This window comes from Syngnathus scovelli, chromosome 22, assembly GCF_024217435.2.
Source record: "Syngnathus scovelli strain Florida chromosome 22, RoL_Ssco_1.2, whole genome shotgun sequence".
Lineage (NCBI taxonomy): Eukaryota > Metazoa > Chordata > Actinopteri > Syngnathiformes > Syngnathidae > Syngnathus > Syngnathus scovelli.
In genome coordinates, this window is record NC_090868.1 from 3,492,287 (window position 1) to 3,513,147 (window position 20,861).

The 20,861-nt window shown below is 42.5% G+C and overlaps 4 protein-coding genes across 4 annotated transcripts; 2 read left to right on the forward strand and 2 right to left on the reverse strand.

The window, feature by feature from the left end:
- Positions 1-533: 533 nt before the first annotated feature.
- Positions 534-6,604, reverse strand: LOC125992556 (serine/threonine-protein kinase 38-like). The gene is made up of 13 exons (XM_049761702.2): positions 6,222-6,604; positions 5,101-5,240; positions 4,972-5,023; positions 4,773-4,895; positions 4,506-4,713; positions 4,290-4,444; positions 4,101-4,203; positions 3,959-4,020; positions 3,746-3,863; positions 3,561-3,684; positions 3,396-3,491; positions 3,232-3,323; positions 534-3,157 (listed from the first exon to the last, which is right to left on the reverse strand). Exons 2-13 carry the CDS (start codon positions 5,232-5,234, stop codon positions 3,033-3,035), a joined length of 1,392 nt encoding a protein of 463 aa, XP_049617659.1. The 5' UTR covers positions 5,235-5,240; positions 6,222-6,604; the 3' UTR covers positions 534-3,032.
- Positions 6,605-7,398: 794 nt separating this feature from the next.
- Positions 7,399-8,630, reverse strand: med21 (mediator complex subunit 21). The gene is made up of 4 exons (XM_049761705.1): positions 8,485-8,630; positions 8,282-8,396; positions 7,940-8,040; positions 7,399-7,873 (listed from the first exon to the last, which is right to left on the reverse strand). Exons 1-4 carry the CDS (start codon positions 8,524-8,526, stop codon positions 7,694-7,696), a joined length of 438 nt encoding a protein of 145 aa, XP_049617662.1. The 5' UTR covers positions 8,527-8,630; the 3' UTR covers positions 7,399-7,693.
- Positions 8,631-8,731: 101 nt separating this feature from the next.
- Positions 8,732-10,364, forward strand: fgfr1op2 (FGFR1 oncogene partner 2). Its single transcript, XM_049761704.2, has 6 exons — positions 8,732-9,039; positions 9,186-9,322; positions 9,387-9,504; positions 9,576-9,718; positions 9,783-9,896; positions 9,968-10,364. The coding sequence occupies exons 1-6, from the start codon at positions 9,015-9,017 to the stop codon at positions 10,106-10,108; spliced, it is 678 nt and encodes a 225-aa protein (XP_049617661.1). The 5' UTR covers positions 8,732-9,014; the 3' UTR covers positions 10,109-10,364.
- A 411-nt stretch (positions 10,365-10,775) lies between these two features.
- Positions 10,776-19,916, forward strand: tm7sf3 (transmembrane 7 superfamily member 3). The gene is made up of 15 exons (XM_049761701.1): positions 10,776-11,020; positions 11,667-11,821; positions 12,714-12,864; positions 13,204-13,324; positions 13,474-13,645; positions 13,715-13,892; positions 13,961-14,047; positions 14,316-14,396; positions 14,456-14,608; positions 14,734-14,834; positions 14,895-15,057; positions 15,120-17,237; positions 17,981-18,265; positions 18,574-19,186; positions 19,393-19,916. Exons 1-12 carry the CDS (start codon positions 10,960-10,962, stop codon positions 15,371-15,373), a joined length of 1,677 nt encoding a protein of 558 aa, XP_049617658.1. The 5' UTR covers positions 10,776-10,959; the 3' UTR covers positions 15,374-17,237; positions 17,981-18,265; positions 18,574-19,186; positions 19,393-19,916.
- Positions 19,917-20,861: the final 945 nt, after the last annotated feature.

Genomic DNA, 20,861 nt, shown 5'->3' on the forward strand with positions numbered 1-20,861 from the left:
AAAGACATCATCATCACCATTTTCGTGCAATGTAGATGATTAGAATCCATGTTGAGCTATTTGGACTGCGCGACGTCATTTTATGAACAGCAAAAGAAAAATGGAAACATGCAATGAAACAATGATTTGCTATTACTCACCGTGGAAGAATGTCAGATTTGAAATTCAGTTCAAGGCTATGACGAACTTGATATTCAATTAACAATGTCCTCTAATTATGCGTCTAATAATTAGTTTACTTTATTAGTGCAAAGTGAAAATTATTTTTGTATTAATTAAATTATTTTGTCCTGTGTGTGTGATTCTACTACAATACATGAAACATAACATTACCACCAAAATGTTTTGCATAAAAAAAATTATTGATAGTTTATTCAAGCACTTATTTATCCTGAGTTCAACGTTTTTTGTGAAACAAAACAAAAATCCCTTTAAATTGAATAGTTACACTAACACCTGTTAGTATATTTGTAGTCAAAATATACTTGTTAGCATGTAATAGCGTATTTATACTAAAAAAGAAACTCAATGCATTCATTGTTTTTTTTTATTATTTTGCCATGTTGTCGACATAAAAAGTTACCATGTGAATATATGACTAGCATTTCCCCTGTGACCTTTTTCACCGAGCTACAAGAGATAGAATACAAACACGTCATCACATAACCCAACAAAACTGTCCTGACTTTTCATGGTTACTTTTTTTTCTTTTTATAAGCACCTAACACAAAATGAGACTAGTTTGGTCCCACTACAGTAACAAGGTTTTATTAACATTTGTACTCCTCTAGGTCCTTTTTTTTTTACTCATCACAATAATTCATACTGTCCTGTATATCCCATATAATTTTTTTATCGTATGCGTTCAAGGAACAACACTGAACAAATGACAAAAAAAATTAACACACTAGCTTTTCAATCACAAATGACACTTTGGGGCCATTTTTTTTTCTGTGTACTCATTTTTGTTGCCAGTGTTTCGATAGTAATGGCTGTGTAATGAGTTAATTTACACAAGTGTCATTTTTCCAGTGTTACTCCATTAAAATAGTCTTTAAGAATCAACTTTGTGTTTATAAGTGACCTAAAAAATATGTAACTTAGTATTCTAATTATATTCAAAGGGAGTAAAATACAAGGATTAAGATTTGATCCAGACACATACAAATAATAAATAACGCTAAAATATACAAATTGTAATTTATACATAAACTACACTAACATTTCAACAGAATGACGAAGTCCTCCATTTTTTCTGCAGCAGTAGCACCACCGTGTGGTGTAAATGGGAACAACTTTTTTTTTTTCCCCAAGACAGTGATTTTTAACACTCTGGAGGTGTGTGGGATTGTTGATGTGATTTATGTTAAGGTAGTTTGAGGTTAAGTGCATCAAGCATGAGCTACATCTGGATTCACGGTCATGTGATGATCTTTGGTAGCTTTTTTTTTTCTTCTTGTACGAGCTGTGCAACTTGAAGCAGAAGTCAAAGGTTAATATAAAAAAAAAGGATGCATATGGAGTGTCAAAAATGAAGATATTTCCACTGTGTTCTAATTGAACGCAACATACACAAGGCATCTTTGTCATCTACTGTTTGCTTTGACACACATTTTTTTATGAGGATGATTTCTTATCAATGCCATAAAAATACCGTCATTTCCCTCAAGCAACAGCTGCATCAACTTTATTGCTTCGTTTTGCCTGACCTAAAATCTATATTCCCTCATACTTTTGACTTATTTTACTTTCCAGACAGTTTCATCGACTTTTCCGCCCCCACAAGATTAATAACATTGATACAATATTATTGACCAGTTATATGCAAAGGCACTTCGAAGAAGGAAGTGAATTGATTGGACCTCGTCTGATTCGAATTCAAAGTCAAAGTGGGCGGCCATATTGTGGAGATAGATAAAGCCTGTAAAAGGGAAGTGACACATTACACACTTTATATTGGGGGGGTGTCATCGAAATCAGCACGAGGAAGATCCCAGCATGAGTTGTTCCGCTTTTTGGGTGATAATAAAATATGAAATAATGGAATTACACCCCGGGTTCCTTAAAGCTACTGCTGTTTCTTCAAGCTTTTTTTTATTTACCCTGTAACACCTAAAGACTTACCCTTACACATTCGGAGGCAACTAACTACACAACTAACATATATCAAATGGATTAGTAGTGTTTTTTTGTTTTTTTTTTAAACACGTTTCCTGAGATACATTTAACACAAATGAGAAATACCCTATTTCCTCAAATTGTGGGCTTGAAAAGAGAAATTATCCGGGTTAACTACTGTAATCTATGGATAATGAAAATTAAAGACTGCCACAAGGTGGCGACAAAGCACCACTTTTGTATTGCACAGTGCTTTGCCTGGTCAAATAGAAGGTTCGTCATTTCAGTGCAGTCAGTTTGCATAAAAATGCCACAAGATTGCGTCAAAGTACTACTTTTATATTAGATCACGCTTTGAAAAAGTCATTTTTGTAAACAATGAATTTTACATTTGCATTTTTGTGAGTCAATTGAACCAAGCTCATCATTAGTGATGATTTATTTAGTTATTTTTTAAATGTCCTTTGGGTGCATACCTGTACATTACTAGTTATTTTAACCAATCCTAAATATAGTTGAGTCTACTGAAGCGAAGTCCACAACTTGAGGAAATGCACTATCGTGGATGGACGAGCATAAAACTCATGCTGAAACCTTCCGTAGTGCGACGGCAGCTTACGTTCAGTAGCGAGTACTTAGTTTTGAATACGACCTTGTTCCTAGCGACCAGTGTTCAAACTATTAAGCAGTAATTGGCACGCCGGTTCGCGCGTAGCATACAATGCAAACCCACCAGAGGTAACGTGGTAACTTAATTGTTGGCGGCAGAGCAGAGCTTAAGAACTTGGTGGGAGGGGCAAGGGCGGTTACACTGAGGGGCGGTTCGGCCTTCAGCACCAGCGGGGGCGTCCGAGAGCCCGACCCTGTTACATCCGTGAATGTCTTTTTTTTTTTATACTCCCTGTTAGAGGCTGTCAAGCCTTCCCTGGCTTTATATATGTAGGGATGGTCCCTCGTTGAGTCAGGCCCTCGAAGCGTTTGTAAGTATAGTTGAGGAACACCCAATCCTTGGACTTGAAGTCTGGTTCTGTGGTGTTGGCTGGGGGGGAGAAATGGAAGCATTGAAGCAGCGGCAGAGTTATTCGAAAAATAATATGGGGAAATGTTTCAGACCTGGCTGGAGGATATCCGATTCCGGGAACTCGTCAAAATTGGACGTGTCGTCGATGCTTTTTATTTCGATGGAAATGGCTGCGGGACGCTCTCTGTTGGGAATTGTATTCATATTTAGAAAAAAAAAAAAAGGGGGGGGGTGTATTAATGAAATCAAAACATACCTGATGTGCTCCCAGTCCACAGGCTCAAAGAACTGATGGCTTTTGATCTCCTCCACGCTGCCTGCCCCAACTCTGTTTTCAGCATCGGTGCAATACCTGAAGCCCAAAAAAACCCATCACATTGCATTTCCTGATTATAAAATAAATTTTAAAGACGTCACATACCTCAGTATCATGTCCTTAGCTCTTTCCGAAATGGGGACTTCAGGTGGAAACACAAGAGTCTCCTTCCAGTTCATCACTTTCCTGTAGGTCTCCTGCGGCGTCTCCGAGCAAAATGGCGGATAGCCTGAAGAGAACCTTTTTTTAAACACGTCTTTGCCCGTGGATGCAAAATATACACGCTTTACCTATTAGCATCTCATACATGATGACCCCCAGGGACCACCAGTCACACAGCTTGTTATAGCCCGTCTGCATGAAGACTTCGGGGGCGATGTAGTCCGGCGTGCCCACTGTGGAATAAGCCTGAAAATTACAAGCCACGTTAGCATTTAGCATTTTTTTCCTCTGGCTATATTAAATGACCAACAGGGGGCACTACAGCATCAGAAAACATTTACCAGCTGTCTCCGGTTCTTCTTCCAGGTTTCTGCTTTCCGCTTGGAGTTCATGTTTTGGAAGGCTGCAGAAACATAAAAAATACATCAATTACAAAACCTTCCACTTCAATCAAAATATCAAAATGAGAAGTGTGATACTGACAAAAGTCACTGGGTGGGTTGTGTGTGAGGTTTCTGTAAAATTCTGTCCGGTGGGCTTTCTTCAGTCCGGTACACAAGCCAAAATCAGATAACTTCACATGTCCCTGTTAGGGAAAAAAAAAAAAAAAAAGATGAGCGCAAACTTGTTGAACGACATGCCGTCAGATCTCAGATATGAGCAGAAACTCACCCGTGAGTCGAGCAGCAGATTGTCCGGTTTGATATCTCGGTGGATGAAGCCCAGTTGGTGGATGGAGTCGATGGCCAGGACCGTCTCGGCGATGTAGAATTGGGTGGCCTCTTCAGACAGGGTGTCCTTCTTCATCAGTAGTGTCATCATGTCGCCTAGCAACCAGTAGGTAATGTTTTATTTCCCGTGCATTGAAGGTGTGAGCGTAAGACGCACCTCCGGGAAGAAATTCCATGATGAGGTAGAGGTTCCTCTTGTCTTGGAAGCTGTAGAACATCTTCACCACCCATGCACCATCTGCCTCCACGAGAATGTCCCTCTCGGCCCGGATGTGAGCCACCTGCTCTTTCTCCAGCATGTCTGCTTTTCGTAAAATCTTCATGGCGTAAATGTGCCCGGTGTCCTTTTTCTGCACCAAACGTACCTGGACAGAAAAGCACGATCAACAAACTAAACAAAAAAAAAAAATGTTTTCCATCATACCTCTCCAAAAGCACCACGCCCGATGACCTTAAGCGACTCAAAGTCATCCAAACCCAGCCGCGTCCTCTTCAGCCTCAGAAATTCCGTCTCCTTGCGAGCATGCTGCGAACGCCGCATCACTTTCTGCCAACACAGAAAATATCGATGGCAAATATTATTTTTCATCTAAAATATCTAAAGCATCTTTTCACAGCTGTACCTCCTCATCTGGCAAGCCCTCGTCATCCATGGCCTTCTCCAGCTTCTTCTGCCTAGCAACAGAAATTAAATAGTGAGACTTGGGCCTGGAAATTGTTTTTAATTTAAAGCAGAAAAAAAATTATCTCGCCTCGTCTCACGCTCCTCGTGCTGGGTGAGCAGCGTGCTGTAGAAGTTCTCCAACGTCAGTTTGGCAACAGTCACCCGCTCACGGGTGTGGTTGCTCATGGAGAGGGCGGCTGCCGTCCCTCCAGTCATGGCCATGCTATCCTGTGGCAAAAACACAGAAAGAAAAGATGTCAGTCTTTACAAGAATGTGGTAAAGAAGGAAGCGGGGCGAGGGCATACATCATCAAAACTTTTTTGCCAGGATGCCAGTAGAAAAGTATATCTTGATTAGATCATAGAGATTAAAAAAAAAAAAACCTCTGTGGGGCTGAGATAAGAGGCAGTATTTGGTCTAGACGGGGCCACAACAATCGGCCAAAAACAAGACACTTCCTGATTTGCTTGGAAGGAAAAAAAAATAAATCAGTGACGCTTGAATGGGGAAGTTTGTGTTGAGGGGTTAATGGGACGCAGTTGTGCTGCTTTACCTGCCCAAAAGAAAATATTTAAAACATTTGGTGTGACGTATCCATGCCATACATAGTGCAGACAAGAGGCCGACTCATGCACACACTCCACCCTTAAAAGGACTTTAAAGAGACCTGCCAGGAAACTTTCCATCCCTGAATGAAAGAGTCCAGTCATGACACTAAGGAGAGGAATGGGCTGCACTCACACGAGTTAAAAAAAAAAAAAAACACGAGTTGGAGGAAAAAAAAAAAAAGCAGGATAGAGCAGAAATCCTCATTATTGCATTTATTTGCAAATACATAAAATCATCAACTGTAATCTTTTTTTTAATTACAAGGCTGTATACAGTATTATATTTGTTTAATTGTATTATTATAGTAATATATTACATTGGTAGAATTTCTGAAGGAAGCAAGGAAGGAAAACACGTCAAGGGATTGAAAAAAAAATGCCTATGTAAAATAATAAAAACATTTTAATCCACCACGCACGTACAGAGATATAATATAGTTCGCTACTGGTATTGATGACTTTTTTATTTTCAAAGATAAATAAATATTTAAAGGGTTATCTCATGCCTGTTATATTCCGTTTGCGCCAGACTAACAGGTTCCATTAGCAAACAGAGTAAAAATAGCCAGTGCTTTTTAAAATAACATGGGCTCAACCTACCTCCGTGTCCTGCTCCAGAGTCGATTATTGTCTGGGCACCAGCCCCACGAACCAGGAGAAAATAAAATAAATGGAGTTAAAGCGTCTTTTCTGCCTAAAATGTAGGCAGAAAAGGCTGGAGGCTCCAATTATTAAGCTAACTGTCACCCTTAACGGGAACGCCACTATACACAGTAAACACAGCTGATATCAAAAACAAAACATGGCTCATTTCCTCAGCCGAAGAAAGAAGGAAAACATCCAATTATATTTTAAAAAATAAAATATCTTCATTTGTCACCCTCTGGTTTCTGAATATGGCGGCTGATCTGTCTTTAAGGTGCAAAATTGGGAAAAGGTAGCTTAGGTTTCCTCGGACCGTCGGACTCATCGGTCGCTGCAGTTACGCAATGGCGTAGCTTTGGAGTGACGTCAAGTCACGCCAATCAGCGGCAGAGAAAATGTAAACGGCCAATCACGCGGGGAGGATTTTGGAGGATGAAATGCGCTCCAGCCAATAGGAAGCTGGGATCCGCCCCTTCGTTTGGACGCAGATTCATCAGACTCTTTTGCGCGAATGAAAGAAGTCACTGTTTCCAATGATTTTATTCTTGTTTAACTATTATTATTATTTTTACATAAAACAATGAATTAAATTAGACATTTTTATTGAAAATATAGTTCCATCCTTCTACTTACAAAGCAATTGAGGACAATAAAAGGTCATTTTAGAGTTTTACGTTCTTGACTTTAAAATGGAAAACGTGAAAATGACGTAACGAGCCATAAATGGCTTAGGAAAAGTCTATATTTGGGCAACTTCTTTTTTTTTAATGAAAGAGCAATGATGTCAGTATGCATGGATGAGGGGGATGTGGGCGTGACTTGCTGACACTTTATTTTGGGTGTGGTGCTAAGCACAGAAGGCTTTTTTAAAAGTCGAACGTCAACATTGGCCACCGAGCTGTGACGTGCCTTCTATTTTTAGTTTTTTGGGCCAATAAACTCTGTCGCCTCTTAATGTGTTGTTATTGAAGGTGCCCCAAACATGATCCACATCACTCTTCTCCTTTTCCAGCTTGACATTTTCCCAAAGCTATTTAAGTACTGCAAATAAAATCTAAAGAAAATGCCAATTCCTATTTTAAACGTTTTAAACGTAAACATTTGCTTGCATGCTACAAACTACAGGAACACATTTGTATAAACAACTGTTTAGTCAAACTTTATTGACCAAAAATGGCCATTAGAGCATAGCATCAGTTCGTGGTCATAAATATTTACAAAATCAATATAGAAAACATACAAAAAATGAACTGCAGCCAGACTATTTTTTTTCAAACCCAAGTAAACAAGTCTACCAGTGTGAAGTGATCAAATATGGCTTTTTTTTTTTTTTTTTCACCCGACAGACAGATCCAGCATGGGTTTTGAGGCTCGTGGCTGAGTGTTATAAATAATACGGTAAGTAAGATGTGAAAAAAGATGGCAGGTCAGGATTCAGCAGGCGAAGTCTGGCTGGGGGCGCCATTGCGGGTGCGCAGCTGAGATTGTGCAATGTCCGCCAGGGCACTCTGAATCTTCTCCAGCAGCATGTCACCCCGGGTGACCACCTCTTTCAGACGGGCCGCCGCCTCGTGGTTCTCCTCCTCCAGTTGCCGCAGACTGGCCGCCTGGTGAATAGAAGCACAATCGTGTCACAATCTCGATTTGTATTATTGTATGTGTTAACCACTAACCTGCAGAGCTGCCGTGGACTCCTCGCTCGGCAAAGAATCAATTAGCACGTCCACATCTTTAGCTGTCCTGGCAATGAGGGCTGCAAACAGCTGAGCGTATTCTAAATGTAGAATGACATTTGTTCATTGTTTGAGTAAAGCGAAACTTATTTAGTAAGCATTTAACTATGCAAGGTTATTTATAACTGAGAAGTGATGAAGGGCAATACACTATAATTACTTTATTTTTTGAGTGTTTAAATATTTTATTAACTATGTTTCACTTTTGCTTAGTCTGTTATCCGATTGCATAGAAATGCAGAAGTTAATAAAGGTAATGGAGAACTTTTAGAAATAAAGCACCTTCAGTTTGGTTTGCAGGCTGATCGTTGTTTATCGACGTCTGAATGTTACTGAACGAGGCAGGCGGAGCACACTGTTGCAGGACACCGATGGCGTTACAAAACTGATCTGCAAGCTTCAAACACAACCGCATGGGTTATTAAAACACCTTTCCGAATCGGGTATGGATCAGAAATATGCATAAAAGTTTAGGAATAGCATACCGAATTGACAGCATCTTGTAGCTGCGTTAGCCTATCCGCCATTTTTATTATCTTCTTCGTTTATTAGTGAGCGAAATTCAACTCGATAGTGCCATCGTGTGCTTCATCGTTTGTATTAAAAAATATATTTATTTATAGTAAATTATATCTGCAGTACTGTAGCAAAATACAGAACAATGCTTTATCATTATTTTCCATAATTTGACGATTTTTGTTAAGATTTTATGATTTGTATTTGTAATCACGCGAGATTCTACGAGACGTGCGTGCTGCCATTAAATTCCGAAGAGTTGACGATACTTGATAACATTTAGTTGGTTATAATCCCAGTTAATCATTTTAAGACTGTTTTTCAACAACGAACCAACTCTGTAAACCGTGCCACCGCGACGCGACTTTATTTTTAACGTGATAACTTGGAATAAAACGAGGAGGCACCATTTTTGACCTATTTATGTGGACGAGGTTGTGGCTGTAGCTAATGCTAGCTACCAAATATCAACAGGAAGTAGCAACCGAGCTAAAAGCTAATGTCTTGCACTTTGAGCTCTCCAGGTAATATCGATGTTGTTGATTCCACCGAGTTAGAAACTGTAGTGTTGTATTCTTCTCGGTCTAGTAATAGATCGCCTCGTTTATATATCAGATTTCTTCAATTTGCGCCACTCTTGGTTCCTAATAGTGTGTTTGTATCTTTTCAGACATGAATTGTACTTTGGAAAAAGTCCTGGCCGATGCCAAATCGTTGGTCGAACGGCTCCGTAACCATGACAACGCTGCAGAGCTGTTAATTGAACAGACAACATTTTTAAATAAGCGTGTGGATGCCATGCAGCAGGTAGGGTGTTTTGTTGAAGGAATTTTGAGTGATTAATCATTTTTAATTTGTTTTTATTTACCAGTATCAAGTAGAGATCGACACACTCAACCAGGTTGCACGTCATCGGCCTCGATCCAGTCTGATCCTGGGCATCCAACAGGAAAATCGTCAAATTAGAGCTCTCCAGATGGAAAACAAAGGTTTACATGGAAAAGAGTAAGCCATTTTATAACTTTTGTTTTAACTAATCCTGCTCTTACTATCTGTGCAGAGCTACGGACATCATTGGAGGAACATCAGTCGGCGCTGGGGCTCATCATGAACAAATACAAAGAGCAGAGGTCCAGGCTGCTCATGGCCAGGAACCGAGATGACCCCACCATTGTGACACAACTGAAGGAACAGCACACAACAGTCAGTTCAAACTGAATTAACCTCGCACTAGCCAGACGACTCATAATTTGATTTCCCTTCACAGGAGCTGCAAGCGCACGCTGACAAAATCAACGAGATGGCCTCTGTGATGAGGAAAGCCATCGAGGTGGATGAGGGGCTGCTATGTCAAGATGAAGAAAGGATTAAACGGCTCGAGGTAAAAGCGAAGGACCGTTTCTCTCTTTAAAAGCTAATTAATAGCATCATCATCATGTTTCTGTGCCGTAGCTGGAGAACAAAGGACTGAGAGAACTGCTCGGAATCAGTCGCGAAGCCTTCCTGATCCTGAAGAGAGAAGACCCATCAGAAGCCATGTCACTCTCACCGCCGCCACTGACCAACACTGAAGCCACCTTACAAAAAAGCTAACTGGACTTCCTATCCACGCTTCCACGTCTTTGGGATGCACCAATTTTCCTCCATGGTTCCACCATCAATCACCCTGTGCATGCCTACTGTATCACCCTCCTCCAGAGCTGCAATTGAACAATCACTTGTCATTTCTTTTCTTTTTTTTTTAGCTTGGCCAGTGTGGCAAGTGAAGTCTGTGGCACTTGCAATAACTTGAAAGTGTGCGTGAGATTTGAAAAAAATTGTGTGAGCTAAAATAAATATGATTATCAAACACAGTATTTATTTTATTTTATCCACTGCTTTGGTTGACAGACAATAACACAAGCAAATTGAAGTGATAATCTGCCTTAATAAATCTGAATAGTGAAATAAATAAACGTTCTACATTAAAACCACAGTAATAAATATTTTTAACTATTTAAATCAAAATAAAATTTAAATGCAAAATTTCGATGTAGATATGTGACTTCACGATGCATACGTTTTTAATGTCATTGAATAGGCTGATATGTGGACAATAAAAATAAATTATGTTTTTAAAATATTCAGTTGCATTTATTTAGCTGTCGCGTATTATTCATTAAATGTGTCCATTTTGATCATTTACTTATTAAACAAAAATAGTGGGCGTTTTGAAGCAAAGTATCGCGCGACTTCACAAATCTCGCACAGGGCGCCTTCACAGACCTCCGCGAGAGTCGAAGACGGGGCGAGCGAGCAGAACACTGAAGTTGTGTCACTCAGAAAAGCATGTCGCCTTTTCGCCCGCGGGGACTTTCATTAGAAAAACATAGACGAGTTCGAGGTTACAAATGACTGACGGGAGCTTTTGTGAAACTTATCGGAGTCGATAAAGGAGATAAACAATGTCTCGGTGGATCTTCTGGCTGTTGTGTTTAATATGTGAAGTTCAAGCTCAGGAAGAAAGTAAGTACAGTATAATAACGCTTTTACTTATTTACAAGAAATATAATCTATAAATAAATGGAGAAAGTGATTTGTTGTAAAGAGTCCTATTGTGTTGTTTTCTTAAGATTTAAAATGATTTTTTAAATTAAATGTGCTGGTTTTTAACATATTAACAATATCTATCGTGATTGATTATTAACGTTATGTGACCCCGTACTTTATAACAACAGTGTATAAATACTTTTTTTTCCCCACAGCAGTATAAACAGGTGTTTATAAAGGTTAAAGTCTCCCCTCACACGACTCACGTGCTTCCACTTAAATCAGAAGTAAAAATATAAAGCTGCCATATATTAGATACAAAGTCACTTGTCTAAGTGTGTATATTAAAAAAAAAAAAAAGTCAAATGTTTTGATTTCAGATATGCTAGCTCAGTCTCCTTAGGAGAAATGAAAAATCAATGAGCTATGATTACAAGGAATTAACACAAACTCAACCTCATTCAACCCCAAAGGAACTTAATGTAATATAAGATGTGGACTCAGTCCAATAGAGGTTTGCCGCAGATGAAATTAACAGTCTCATTTTTTTCCACAGTTAATCTGAATAAAGTTTGAGTCGGATACGGACAATGTGATTGTCACGACTTCTCTCTTGTGACAGACCGGGTGGTTTTCCAGCCGGGAGCTTTTCAGAATGTCAGCGTGTCGGGGAACGAGACGCTGCAGGCCGTCGCCACCAGGATCCCCGCCGAGGTCGCCTATGTCACCGTGCAGTTCCACACGCAACGTCACAACGTTACGCTCTCCTATAGCACCGTAAGACTCCCCCCCCAATAGAATCCCAACGAACAAAGTACGCCTTTTCACAAACAAAGCTCGTCTTCTTCTGGTAACAAACGGTCACATGCCGAGAAGGAAGAAAGAACAGCGCTGGCTGTCTTCCAGTGTTGTCCTTTCTTTGCAAGGTCACGTTTCTATTTTTCGGGTTAGGATATTTGTCATAACAACACCCGTCAGATAAAATCACATCAGAAAATGATCAGGCATGACTCTTGCGTCATCTCCCAGATGATTAAGAGCGCAACGGTCACAACAGGGCGAGACCCAGAAACCTTCCCAAGACTGGTATATTTATTTTTTTGGGGGTCAAAGGAAAACAAGTTTAGAAACGTATGCAGATGCAAATGAAGAGTGGATTTTAAAAGTAGCAGTTAAGCTCATTTGTAAGAGTTGTCATTATTTCATAATCATTTGAAATTGAGCCGTGGTAAATGCGTTAATCCATCTTTAATTTGAAAAATAATCCATTTTTCTGTTATGGGTCATACCAAACCATTTGAGGGTTATTTTTTAGTCCAAAGCGAATGAGAAAAGAATTTCTTGTGACTTGTAACCGCTTAGTACCGCTGTGTCGCATTGGATAAATTCAGCGTAGACCAGATCAAATGGGAATTTTCCGTCTGTTGTTGTGTTGCCAAAACAAGGCAAGCTCTGTACAAAGGCGGGATTGTGATAATCGCCGCTGCGGATTTATCGCTAAAATATGCAAATTTGATTTGAACTCGAGACTTAAAGGATCGATAGACCTTAATTTGTGTATTTTTACTATTATTTGGGTTCTTTTTTGTCTTGGATTTTAAATGTGAACAAAGACGTCTGCCATCTAGTGGCGGATGGTGATATTACAACTTTTTGAGTTTCTGTTTAGACCCCAGTGCTTGGTTTGTCATCAACGGCAGCGGACACAGGCATCCTGTTACCTCTCCTGCCGGGACAAACGTCCTTCATTTTGTTCCTCTTCTCTGCCGACGGAAGCGCAGTCACAGGCACGGGCGTTATTCTGCCATTCTCCAGCACAGGTACGCTATCAATGATGACGCTCTTAAAAAAAAAAAGACAAAATAGTGTTGCATAAGATGTGAGGAAGTTGCATTTGCGCTTCTGCAAAAATCAAGGCTGAAGTTCTTTCATCATAAGATGAGGGGAGTCAGTTCATTTTGATTTTAGTTAGGGATTTTATTTTTATTTGGGGATTTTATTTTTATTTTGGATTTAATTTAAATTGTTTTTATTTATTTATTGATTTTAATAATTTATTTATTTTAATTTCTTTTTATATATTAGTTTGAATGTTTGCAGCTTCCTGCACAAGTCATCCTGACGTGTCACAACACCCCCCCCCCCCCTCCCTGTTTTAGACCCCATACCCGGAGGCTGTAACTTGGAGTTCAACCTGAACGTGGACCCCAACATCTACCTGCGCTACAACCTCTTTGAGACCACCATCCAATTCGCGCCAGCTAACCTGGGATACGCGAGGTAAGCTAGCAGCTGAGAGCTCACATGTGCGTCATGTTCTGCGGTGGTCTCGTGCTCAGCCGCCTCCTCTTCCGTTGTTAACGCCTTAAGTGATTTTGCGGTATTCGCTGCGGTTTCTCAAGAATGTCACAATTTTATTTGTCCACCAGGGGGGGCACTCCTCCATCCTGCGACACATCCACGGGGACAGAAACACGCTGGCGGCTGCAGTACGACGTTTATCAGTACTTCCTGCCTGAGAACGACTTTTCGGAGCCCAGCCTCTTCCGCGCCGTCCAGGCCGTGGCGGACGTGGACGGCATGACGGAGAGCGGGAAACTTGTACGGAAACCAGATTAATCACAAGAATTCCCCAACCACGGATTAAAGTCGTCTTCCCGTTACTTGCAGATTGTGACGCTGTCCTCGACAGAAATGACTACGGCTATTTTTAGCTCCATCCCCGGCCAGGGCGTTATTTACTCAGTCATCGTTCGAGACCCCGTCCTCAATACGTCGGCTTCCTACGTCCCGGTCCACACGTACGCTTGCAGCTTCAACTCCAAGTTGGACAGCTGTCAAACGCTGGGTATGACACAAAACTTTTTTTTGTTGGAATTCCTGAGGTTGTGTATTTACAATTTTTGGTCTTTTCAGGAAAGATAACCACAAAAGTTTTCTTTACCATCATCGGCTTAGCCGGGCTGTTCGTCTGCTTTTTTGGGCATCGATTCTTCAAATCTGGTGAGCGCTTTAACTTCACTTTATATTTAATTTGCCATTGACAAATGAGTTTGTTTTCCATATAGTAAGACGCCACTAGAGGGCGCCAAAGCTACAAATACTTGAACAATACTGTATTGGCAATATTGTCATGTGGTCTCCTGCATGTGATGTTGTATTATGTCCAAAATGAACCCATGATTAGCCATCCACTTGTCTCCAATGTGACATTTTTTTTTGTCTCGTCTGGAATATTGTGGATTTCTTAACAGCTCTTCCTCTCATACAGAGTTGTTTTGTATGGGCTTCAGCTTTTCCGCCTTCTTCTTCTTCGTCCTCATCACCAGGACCACCGGACTGGATTACGACAGTGAGTTGTTTCCGTCCATTCACGTCGTCGCCACGTTCTAAGCGTCTCGCTTTTCGCAGTCCGGCTGGCCGTGTCGACGGTGATCGGCGTGGTGGGCGGCGTCCTCCTGGTGATGAGCTGGTGGCGCTTCGGTTCTGTCTTCGCCTGCGTGGTGGTGGTGGGCCTGATGCTCGGATTCTTGCTCGCCGCCACCGTCCTCTTCACTCCCCTCGGTAGGAACTCATACTCAATTCCTCACAAGAGTTCAAACTCATGTTTGTATAATATCCAAACAATAGAGGACCAAGTACTGATCCGTGCGGAACTCCACTCAGGATTATATTTCATCTTCTTTCAGGTGACCTTGATGTGTTCAGGCGCTCCGACGCCGTTTTCTGGGTGACCTTCTGCAGCATCATGATCATGGTCCCGCTCTTCTTCATGCGTTGGCCCCGAGAGGTAACTGTGATGTCATGGCTGTGGGATTGGAGCGTTTCCATTGGCTCCTTCTCTCATCAGGGGAACATCACGACCTGCGGCGTCATCGGCGCCTACGCCGTCATCCTGGCGGTGAACGCTTACATCTACACCAGCCTCTCTTACATCACACTCAACATCCTCAAGCGCTTGCTCAACAACAACTTCAGCGCCGCGTTCACCGACGTGCCGTTCCAAACCATCGGTGAGTTCGTAAATGTCAACCGTTCTCTCGACAAATATTAAATTGGGTTTTCTTTTGTCTAGACTACATCATGATCACCGTCTGGGTGGTGCTGGGCTTCACCGGCATCGTCCTGCAGCTGTACCGGGAACGCACACGTCCTTTCTTCCCGCCCAGCCCGTACCTCATGTGGCTGCAGGAGCGCGAACGGCGCAAGACTAACGTGCTGGACCCGAGCCATCACTTCCCGCCGCTACCCAACCGCCTCCTGGCCAGAGCGCGGCAGCTCACCAGGCGGATGGAGCCGGCCGGAGAGCACACGCCGCTTTTGCTTTAGAGACCAGCCAACCACAGCTGGGTTGCGTTGGAGCGCCACGTCGTGTTGGACGTTCAAGTAGCGAGGAAGGTCATTCCGTGTCAAATCAATCAAGAACTTCAAACGGTGGAAGCTTTCGCATTCCGTCTTTTTCTTCCACTACACCTCAAATTTGGAAGGAAATCTGAGGGGTGAAGGTGTTTTACAAAGAATGACCCTCGTTGTTTTGTTGACTATGTACGAATCAAGAACAGCATTACTGAAAATGAACTGAAGGAAACCGAACGACAGAATAATAATAATAATGACATTGTAGGTTTTCATGCTTTGGTCACTGCACTCGTCTATTTGCACTATAACACAAAATAGCACATTTTGTATCAGCAGTCGCGGATGGTTTTAAAACTCTGGCTTAACCTTTCATTTAAATAAATACTTTAAAATGCACCAGTAAAAAAAAAAAGGTGAGTGAGTAAGAAAAACGGGCTAGTTGGGAACCGATGGGTGGGTGGGTGGTTAGGTAGGTAGGTAGGTAGGTAGGTAGGTAGGTAGGTAGGTAGGTAGGTAGGTAGGTAGGTAGATAGGTAGATAGATAGATAGATAGATAGATAGATAGATAGATAGATAGATAGATAGATAGATAGATAGATAGATAGATAGATAGATAGATAGATATGTTTCCTTTTTGAAGAGCCTTCGATTTATAAAAACACAAATTGTAGTCATCTTGTCGTGGTAACTGGCGCTTGCATGTGACGTGAAAAGCTCGACCTAATTTGATTGGAATTCTATTTGGATTGTATTTTGATGATCTTTTCTTTCATTGCTTTTTATTTGCTCTTGCATCATGGTTACTGTTTGTATTTCATTATGCTCAAAGCCATTCTTGTCACGTGCTGTATTTTTGAATTAAAAAAAAAAGATAAAACCCAAACACACATTCATTTGTAGAATGACTTGAAGGTCAACAAAGCATGCAGGGGAAACCTCTTGCCTTGTGACGACGGACAAGGGAGCGTCGTAATGAATCCCCTCTCCAATATTGTTACAAAAAAATCGTTTCGTTTCGAATTGTTTCCGAATGATGGCCTGTGCATTGCTTCCACAATCGTGTCCAAACGATTTCGGGCTTACGATGTGCACATCTCACGAAAGTAAAACAAGCCGCGCCACCATCGAGTGAAACCATCGAGGCTATTTCAGTGACGTTCCATTCCTTTATGGTCTTTGCGTGTGTCCACGATCGTCTCGTCATTGTGATTTTTTTTTTCCTCCCCCCCCCCTTAAAAAATGTCTGTCTCGGCTGTCTTTTTGGTAGCGACGATTTCTACGACTGCCACTACGACCGGCATATGGGCCACTTGAATGTCGAGGAGACGGCTCTGTATCTGCTCAGTGGAGTCGGAAAAGAATAAAAAGGATTCTGAATTCGGATTCGTCGTGACTCGAAACCGCAACAGCAGTTATGACAGACATTCCGTAAAGACTTCAAGGAGACGAGCAAGCAGCTGTATGGCGTAAGACAAAGGGGCTTCTAGACAAAGGGGCTTCTAGACGGTTCCGCGGCCGCTTTTGCTTTTGCGTACGACGTGTATCACGCACGCACGCACGCACTCATCATAAAGTTCCCAAATGCAGCCAATGAACGAGCAACAAATGTGCAAACTTTAAAGGCGCCTCTGAAGATGACGGCGATCGGGAGAGAGCGTTGTAGGAGTTCTTTCGGCTCGTTTGGTTCAGTGGATTCGCCTGCTCGCAGCGCTCCACGCAGCTCCAGCTCCAGCAGGTCCGAACGCTCCCTCCCTTCCTAGTCATCCTCGAAAGAAGATGAACTTCTCCAAGCTGCTGTGCTTGGTGCTCGTGTACAGCGAGCAATTTGGGCAAGGTAAGGCCGTTGAATTCAATGACGACGTTGCTGACCATTTTGCGCAAGCTTTTAGGCGCACGAATAAAAGTGGGCGCTCATGTTGGCGCAAGCCTTACTTGCTTTTTTCCCCTCTGCCACATCACTTTACTTAAACACTCACTCGAAAGAAGAAATTCGGATTGTTGTGAACAAATCGAAATGCAGTTTTCATTTTCAAACAGAACACGGCGTTGTTTTGAATCGAGATAGCGTGTTCCCTTGATTTCAAGGAAAGCCTATGTTTAAAAAAAAATAATAAATCCAAATCACTCATGCAAACTATTGGGAATGAATTCCGATGCTTGTTTGTCGAAACAACTACAGGGAGTCAGTCACAGGATACATTTTCCAACCCAACATGGCGTTTTTGGACCATTCCAATGCGTTACCTTGATTTCAAAGAAAACCTCTTGAAAACAAAACATTGCTAGCCACTTTCATTGCAATCGGTATATTTAGGATAGGCTAATAATCATCACATTTTGCATTTTCAAACCAAACGTCGTCGGAATATCTTCCCTTCCTTGGTTTTTGTTTGACGCAGCATTTCAAAGCGCCCATAGAAAACATTCAATTTGGTCGAACAAAGACAACAATTTACAATGGCAGCAAAGTTCATATTCAGAAGTGAAAATAGCGTCAAACTTTCTTTCCTCAAATGTGTACTTTGCACACAGACCAGACCAGAGTGGGTGATACTTTGCCCTCTTCTGCTTTTGTAGTGCTGGCGGACACGACACCAGAATGCACGGGCAACGCTGCTGGCACAGAAGTGCCGTGCAACGGCAAGAAGGGCGGATCGGTCAAATTGATAGTCAATTCACAAACCGCAGTCACCGAGTGGAAGAAGGGAAATGACGACGTCGACGCTACGAAGACTGCCAAATACACAGTGGGAAGTACACCACTACCAAGTTCTCTGACGATCCTGAACCTGGAAACACCTGACGACGGGGAGTACAAAACCAAAGGCCTACCAAACACACAGCAAAGCTTCAATGTCAAAGGTTAGATGTTGCAGGACAGCCGCTGGCCGCACGAAAGCTTCTTGCGCACCGTTTCCTTTGCATGTTTTAGGAATGTGGTGGGGGGCGGCGGGGGGGGGGGGGGGGGGAGGCACGCCCACAGGGACAACACGCACACACTCCACACAGGGAAAGTCTCTTATGCTCAGGAGTTGAAAAGTTGGAGAAAAATGTCCAAAATGTGACCAAAAACATCTCGGCCTCCTTTTCAAAGGGTCCACTTAGCGCCACAGTCTTTGCTCCGTGCGCACAGGCCAGAGTGAGTGATTCTGCTTTTCTTGTGCTGGCAGTGGTGGACTGCATCGGTGACACCATCACACCTGCGATATGCAAGGGCAAGAAGGGTGGCAGCATCAAGTTGGGGCTCAAAGACGGAACTGCCAACTCAATCACCTGGAAGAAGGGGAACGACCCCGTTGTGCCCGGTCCGAAGTACGAAGATCCAGTCAACGAGGCTACCCTGACGATCAAGAACCTGGACGACGTCGACGACGATGCAGAGTACACGGGCGGCTCAGATGAAAAGTTTTCCATCCAAGGTTTGATGTTGCAGGAAAGCCGCTCGCCCCGCGAAAGCTTCTTCTTGCGCACCATTTCTTTCCCATTTGATCACTTGTGCTTTTCTTGTGCTGGCAGTGGCGCCAGTCTGCAAGAGCAGCACTACCAGTTGCGTGGGCAAGCTGAGCAGAGACCTCGTATTGGAAGTCGAAGGCTCAGTTACATCGAAGGTCACCTGGACGAAGGACAACCAGCCTCTAACCGGTGGAAGATACGTCAAAAGCGGAGCAAACGACATTGAGCTGATGATCCTGAAGCTGGTAGCAACCGACAAGGGATCCTACACGGCGACCTACGGTACTGAGCCTAACAAAGAAACAAAGTCCTTCACTGTCAGCATTCCGGGTGAGTTTGATGTTGCAGGACAATCCACTCACTGGTAAGAGAGCCGAAAAGCTTTGATTTTGCATTTCATTGGCAGTGGAAACCCACCAATAAGCTAGCCCGTTCAGCAGCACTTTTTGTTTTACAAACTGCCCGCCCTCGCAGTACCGCGCGGCGAGTTCAAACGTTGCCAGCTGACCTTTTCCAATTGCCATTCTCTCATTCAGAAAACGACCCTGACCCTAACCCTAACCCAGCCGAGACCGTCAACAACGGGAAGAAAAACAATGACGGCAACAAGGGCAGCAGCAAGACAAACAGCACCATCACCGAAAAGCCGGCAACTAAGGACAAGGGAAGCGGCGGCGGCGGCGGCGGCGGCGGCGGCGTCCTGTCCTACTCACCTGCTCTGCTGGTGACAGTCACCCTGGTGCATCTGCTGCTTCAGCTGGCCGCCTAGAAGACAGCAAGCTGAAGGTGGAGGCAGAAAAAGCCAGCGCCAGCCAGCCAGCCATTGATTGGTCTCTCTGCATGCATTCTATCTACTACCATTGATTTGCCACCATAGGCGCATTTAGTCGTCGATTAAGCAAGCTTACATTTGCCACTGTAGGCGCATTTAGTTAGTAAGTTTTGGCGCAATTGATTAAGTTCATGGAGTTCGATTTGCTTTTCCTTTGATTGGTTGAACTCAATGCTGCTTTTTGCTGCTCGATTGTCTTTTTTCCATTCAATAAAGTGGTCAATCTTTGTTTTGAATGTCATTTTTTCCCTGCATTCAATAAAGTCGTCAAAAGAAGAGGAAAAAGGCTGAAGGAAATTGGGAGATGGAAATGTCTTTGCTTTCATGAAGAAAGCCTTACTAAGAATGATTGCAGCTCCCTCTCGCTAATATGACAGACCAAATAGCACGTTGGAAGAATTAAAGCATTGACAAGAATAATCAACGTACACGGAAACAAAAATTTGTATGAAATGATCCATCATGTATTTGGGAGGAGAAATCGATGCTAACAAAAAGACATCCAACCCAACTCATTACGAAACGACTCAAAAAAGCACAATGGCCGCGATTGTGGGCACGCACGCAAGCACATATATAGATTTTTGGAGTATTATTGGAGGAATCAAGTGTCTTGGTTTTTAATAAACACGTAGGCCTAGTACGCTACTGTCTATTGAGATTGTCTTCGATCAACATCCCAGCCTCATGGTGTTTAGGTGTCATTTAAGACTGCGATAAGAAGACATTGTCAAAATGTGTCTCTTCTTTCTTTCTTTTTTTAAAACAGACTATATCGGGTACATGCGCTCGCCTTTATAATTCCATCCGCAGTGTCAGTCATGCGACACAAACAAGTGTTTTTCTAGAAAAGAATCCACAGATATTTGCAACGTCAAAAAAGAGATCGAACAATAGATCGATTGATATGTATAAACCTGCGTGCCTTTTGACATTTGTAATCATCTTTAGCACAAAACAAAAACATCGCACAACGTCATTCACGTTTCTACTGGCGGCATTTGGGATACCCTGCAATGTTCCACAATTTCCGCAAGATGGCAGCACGTTACATTGAACCCTGCTGAGAGGGTGTAAAAAGGGAGCAGAATGTTGCAGTGACAGTTTGCGTCGCCCGACTTGGAAGTCAATTCATTCGCTTGCAGTGTTGCACAGTTTCCGCAAGATGGCAGC

Bases quoted from the DNA above. Each gene is read 5' to 3' on its own strand.
- fgfr1op2 (XM_049761704.2), top strand. From the start codon at position 9,015: ATGTCTTGCACTTTGAGCTCTCCAG. The intron at 9,323-9,386 runs GTAGGGTGTTTT...TTTATTTACCAG, and splicing joins GTGTGGATGCCATGCAGCAG to TATCAAGTAGAGATCGACAC. The intron at 9,505-9,575 runs GTTTACATGGAA...CTATCTGTGCAG, and splicing joins TCTCCAGATGGAAAACAAAG to AGCTACGGACATCATTGGAG.
- tm7sf3 (XM_049761701.1), top strand. From the start codon at position 10,960: ATGTCTCGGTGGATCTTCTGGCTGTTGTGTTTAATATGTGAAGTTCAA. The intron at 12,865-13,203 runs GTACGCTATCAA...TCCCTGTTTTAG, and splicing joins TCTGCCATTCTCCAGCACAG to ACCCCATACCCGGAGGCTGT. The intron at 14,397-14,455 runs GTGAGTTGTTTC...CGCTTTTCGCAG, and splicing joins CACCGGACTGGATTACGACA to TCCGGCTGGCCGTGTCGACG.
- LOC125992556 (XM_049761702.2), bottom strand. From the start codon at position 5,234: ATGGCCATGACTGGAGGGACGGCAGCCGCCCTCTCCATGAGCAACCAC. The intron at 4,204-4,289 runs GTGAGTTTCTGC...TTTCCCTAACAG, and splicing joins ATCTGCTGCTCGACTCACGG to GGACATGTGAAGTTATCTGA. The intron at 3,158-3,231 runs GTCTGAAACATT...TCTCCCCCCCAG, and splicing joins ATCGGATATCCTCCAGCCAG to CCAACACCACAGAACCAGAC.
- med21 (XM_049761705.1), bottom strand. From the start codon at position 8,526: ATGGCGGATAGGCTAACGCAGCTACAAGATGCTGTCAATTCG. The intron at 8,397-8,484 runs GTATGCTATTCC...TTGTGTTTGAAG, and splicing joins TACAAGATGCTGTCAATTCG to CTTGCAGATCAGTTTTGTAA. The intron at 8,041-8,281 runs GTGCTTTATTTC...TTCTACATTTAG, and splicing joins GCCTGCAAACCAAACTGAAG to AATACGCTCAGCTGTTTGCA.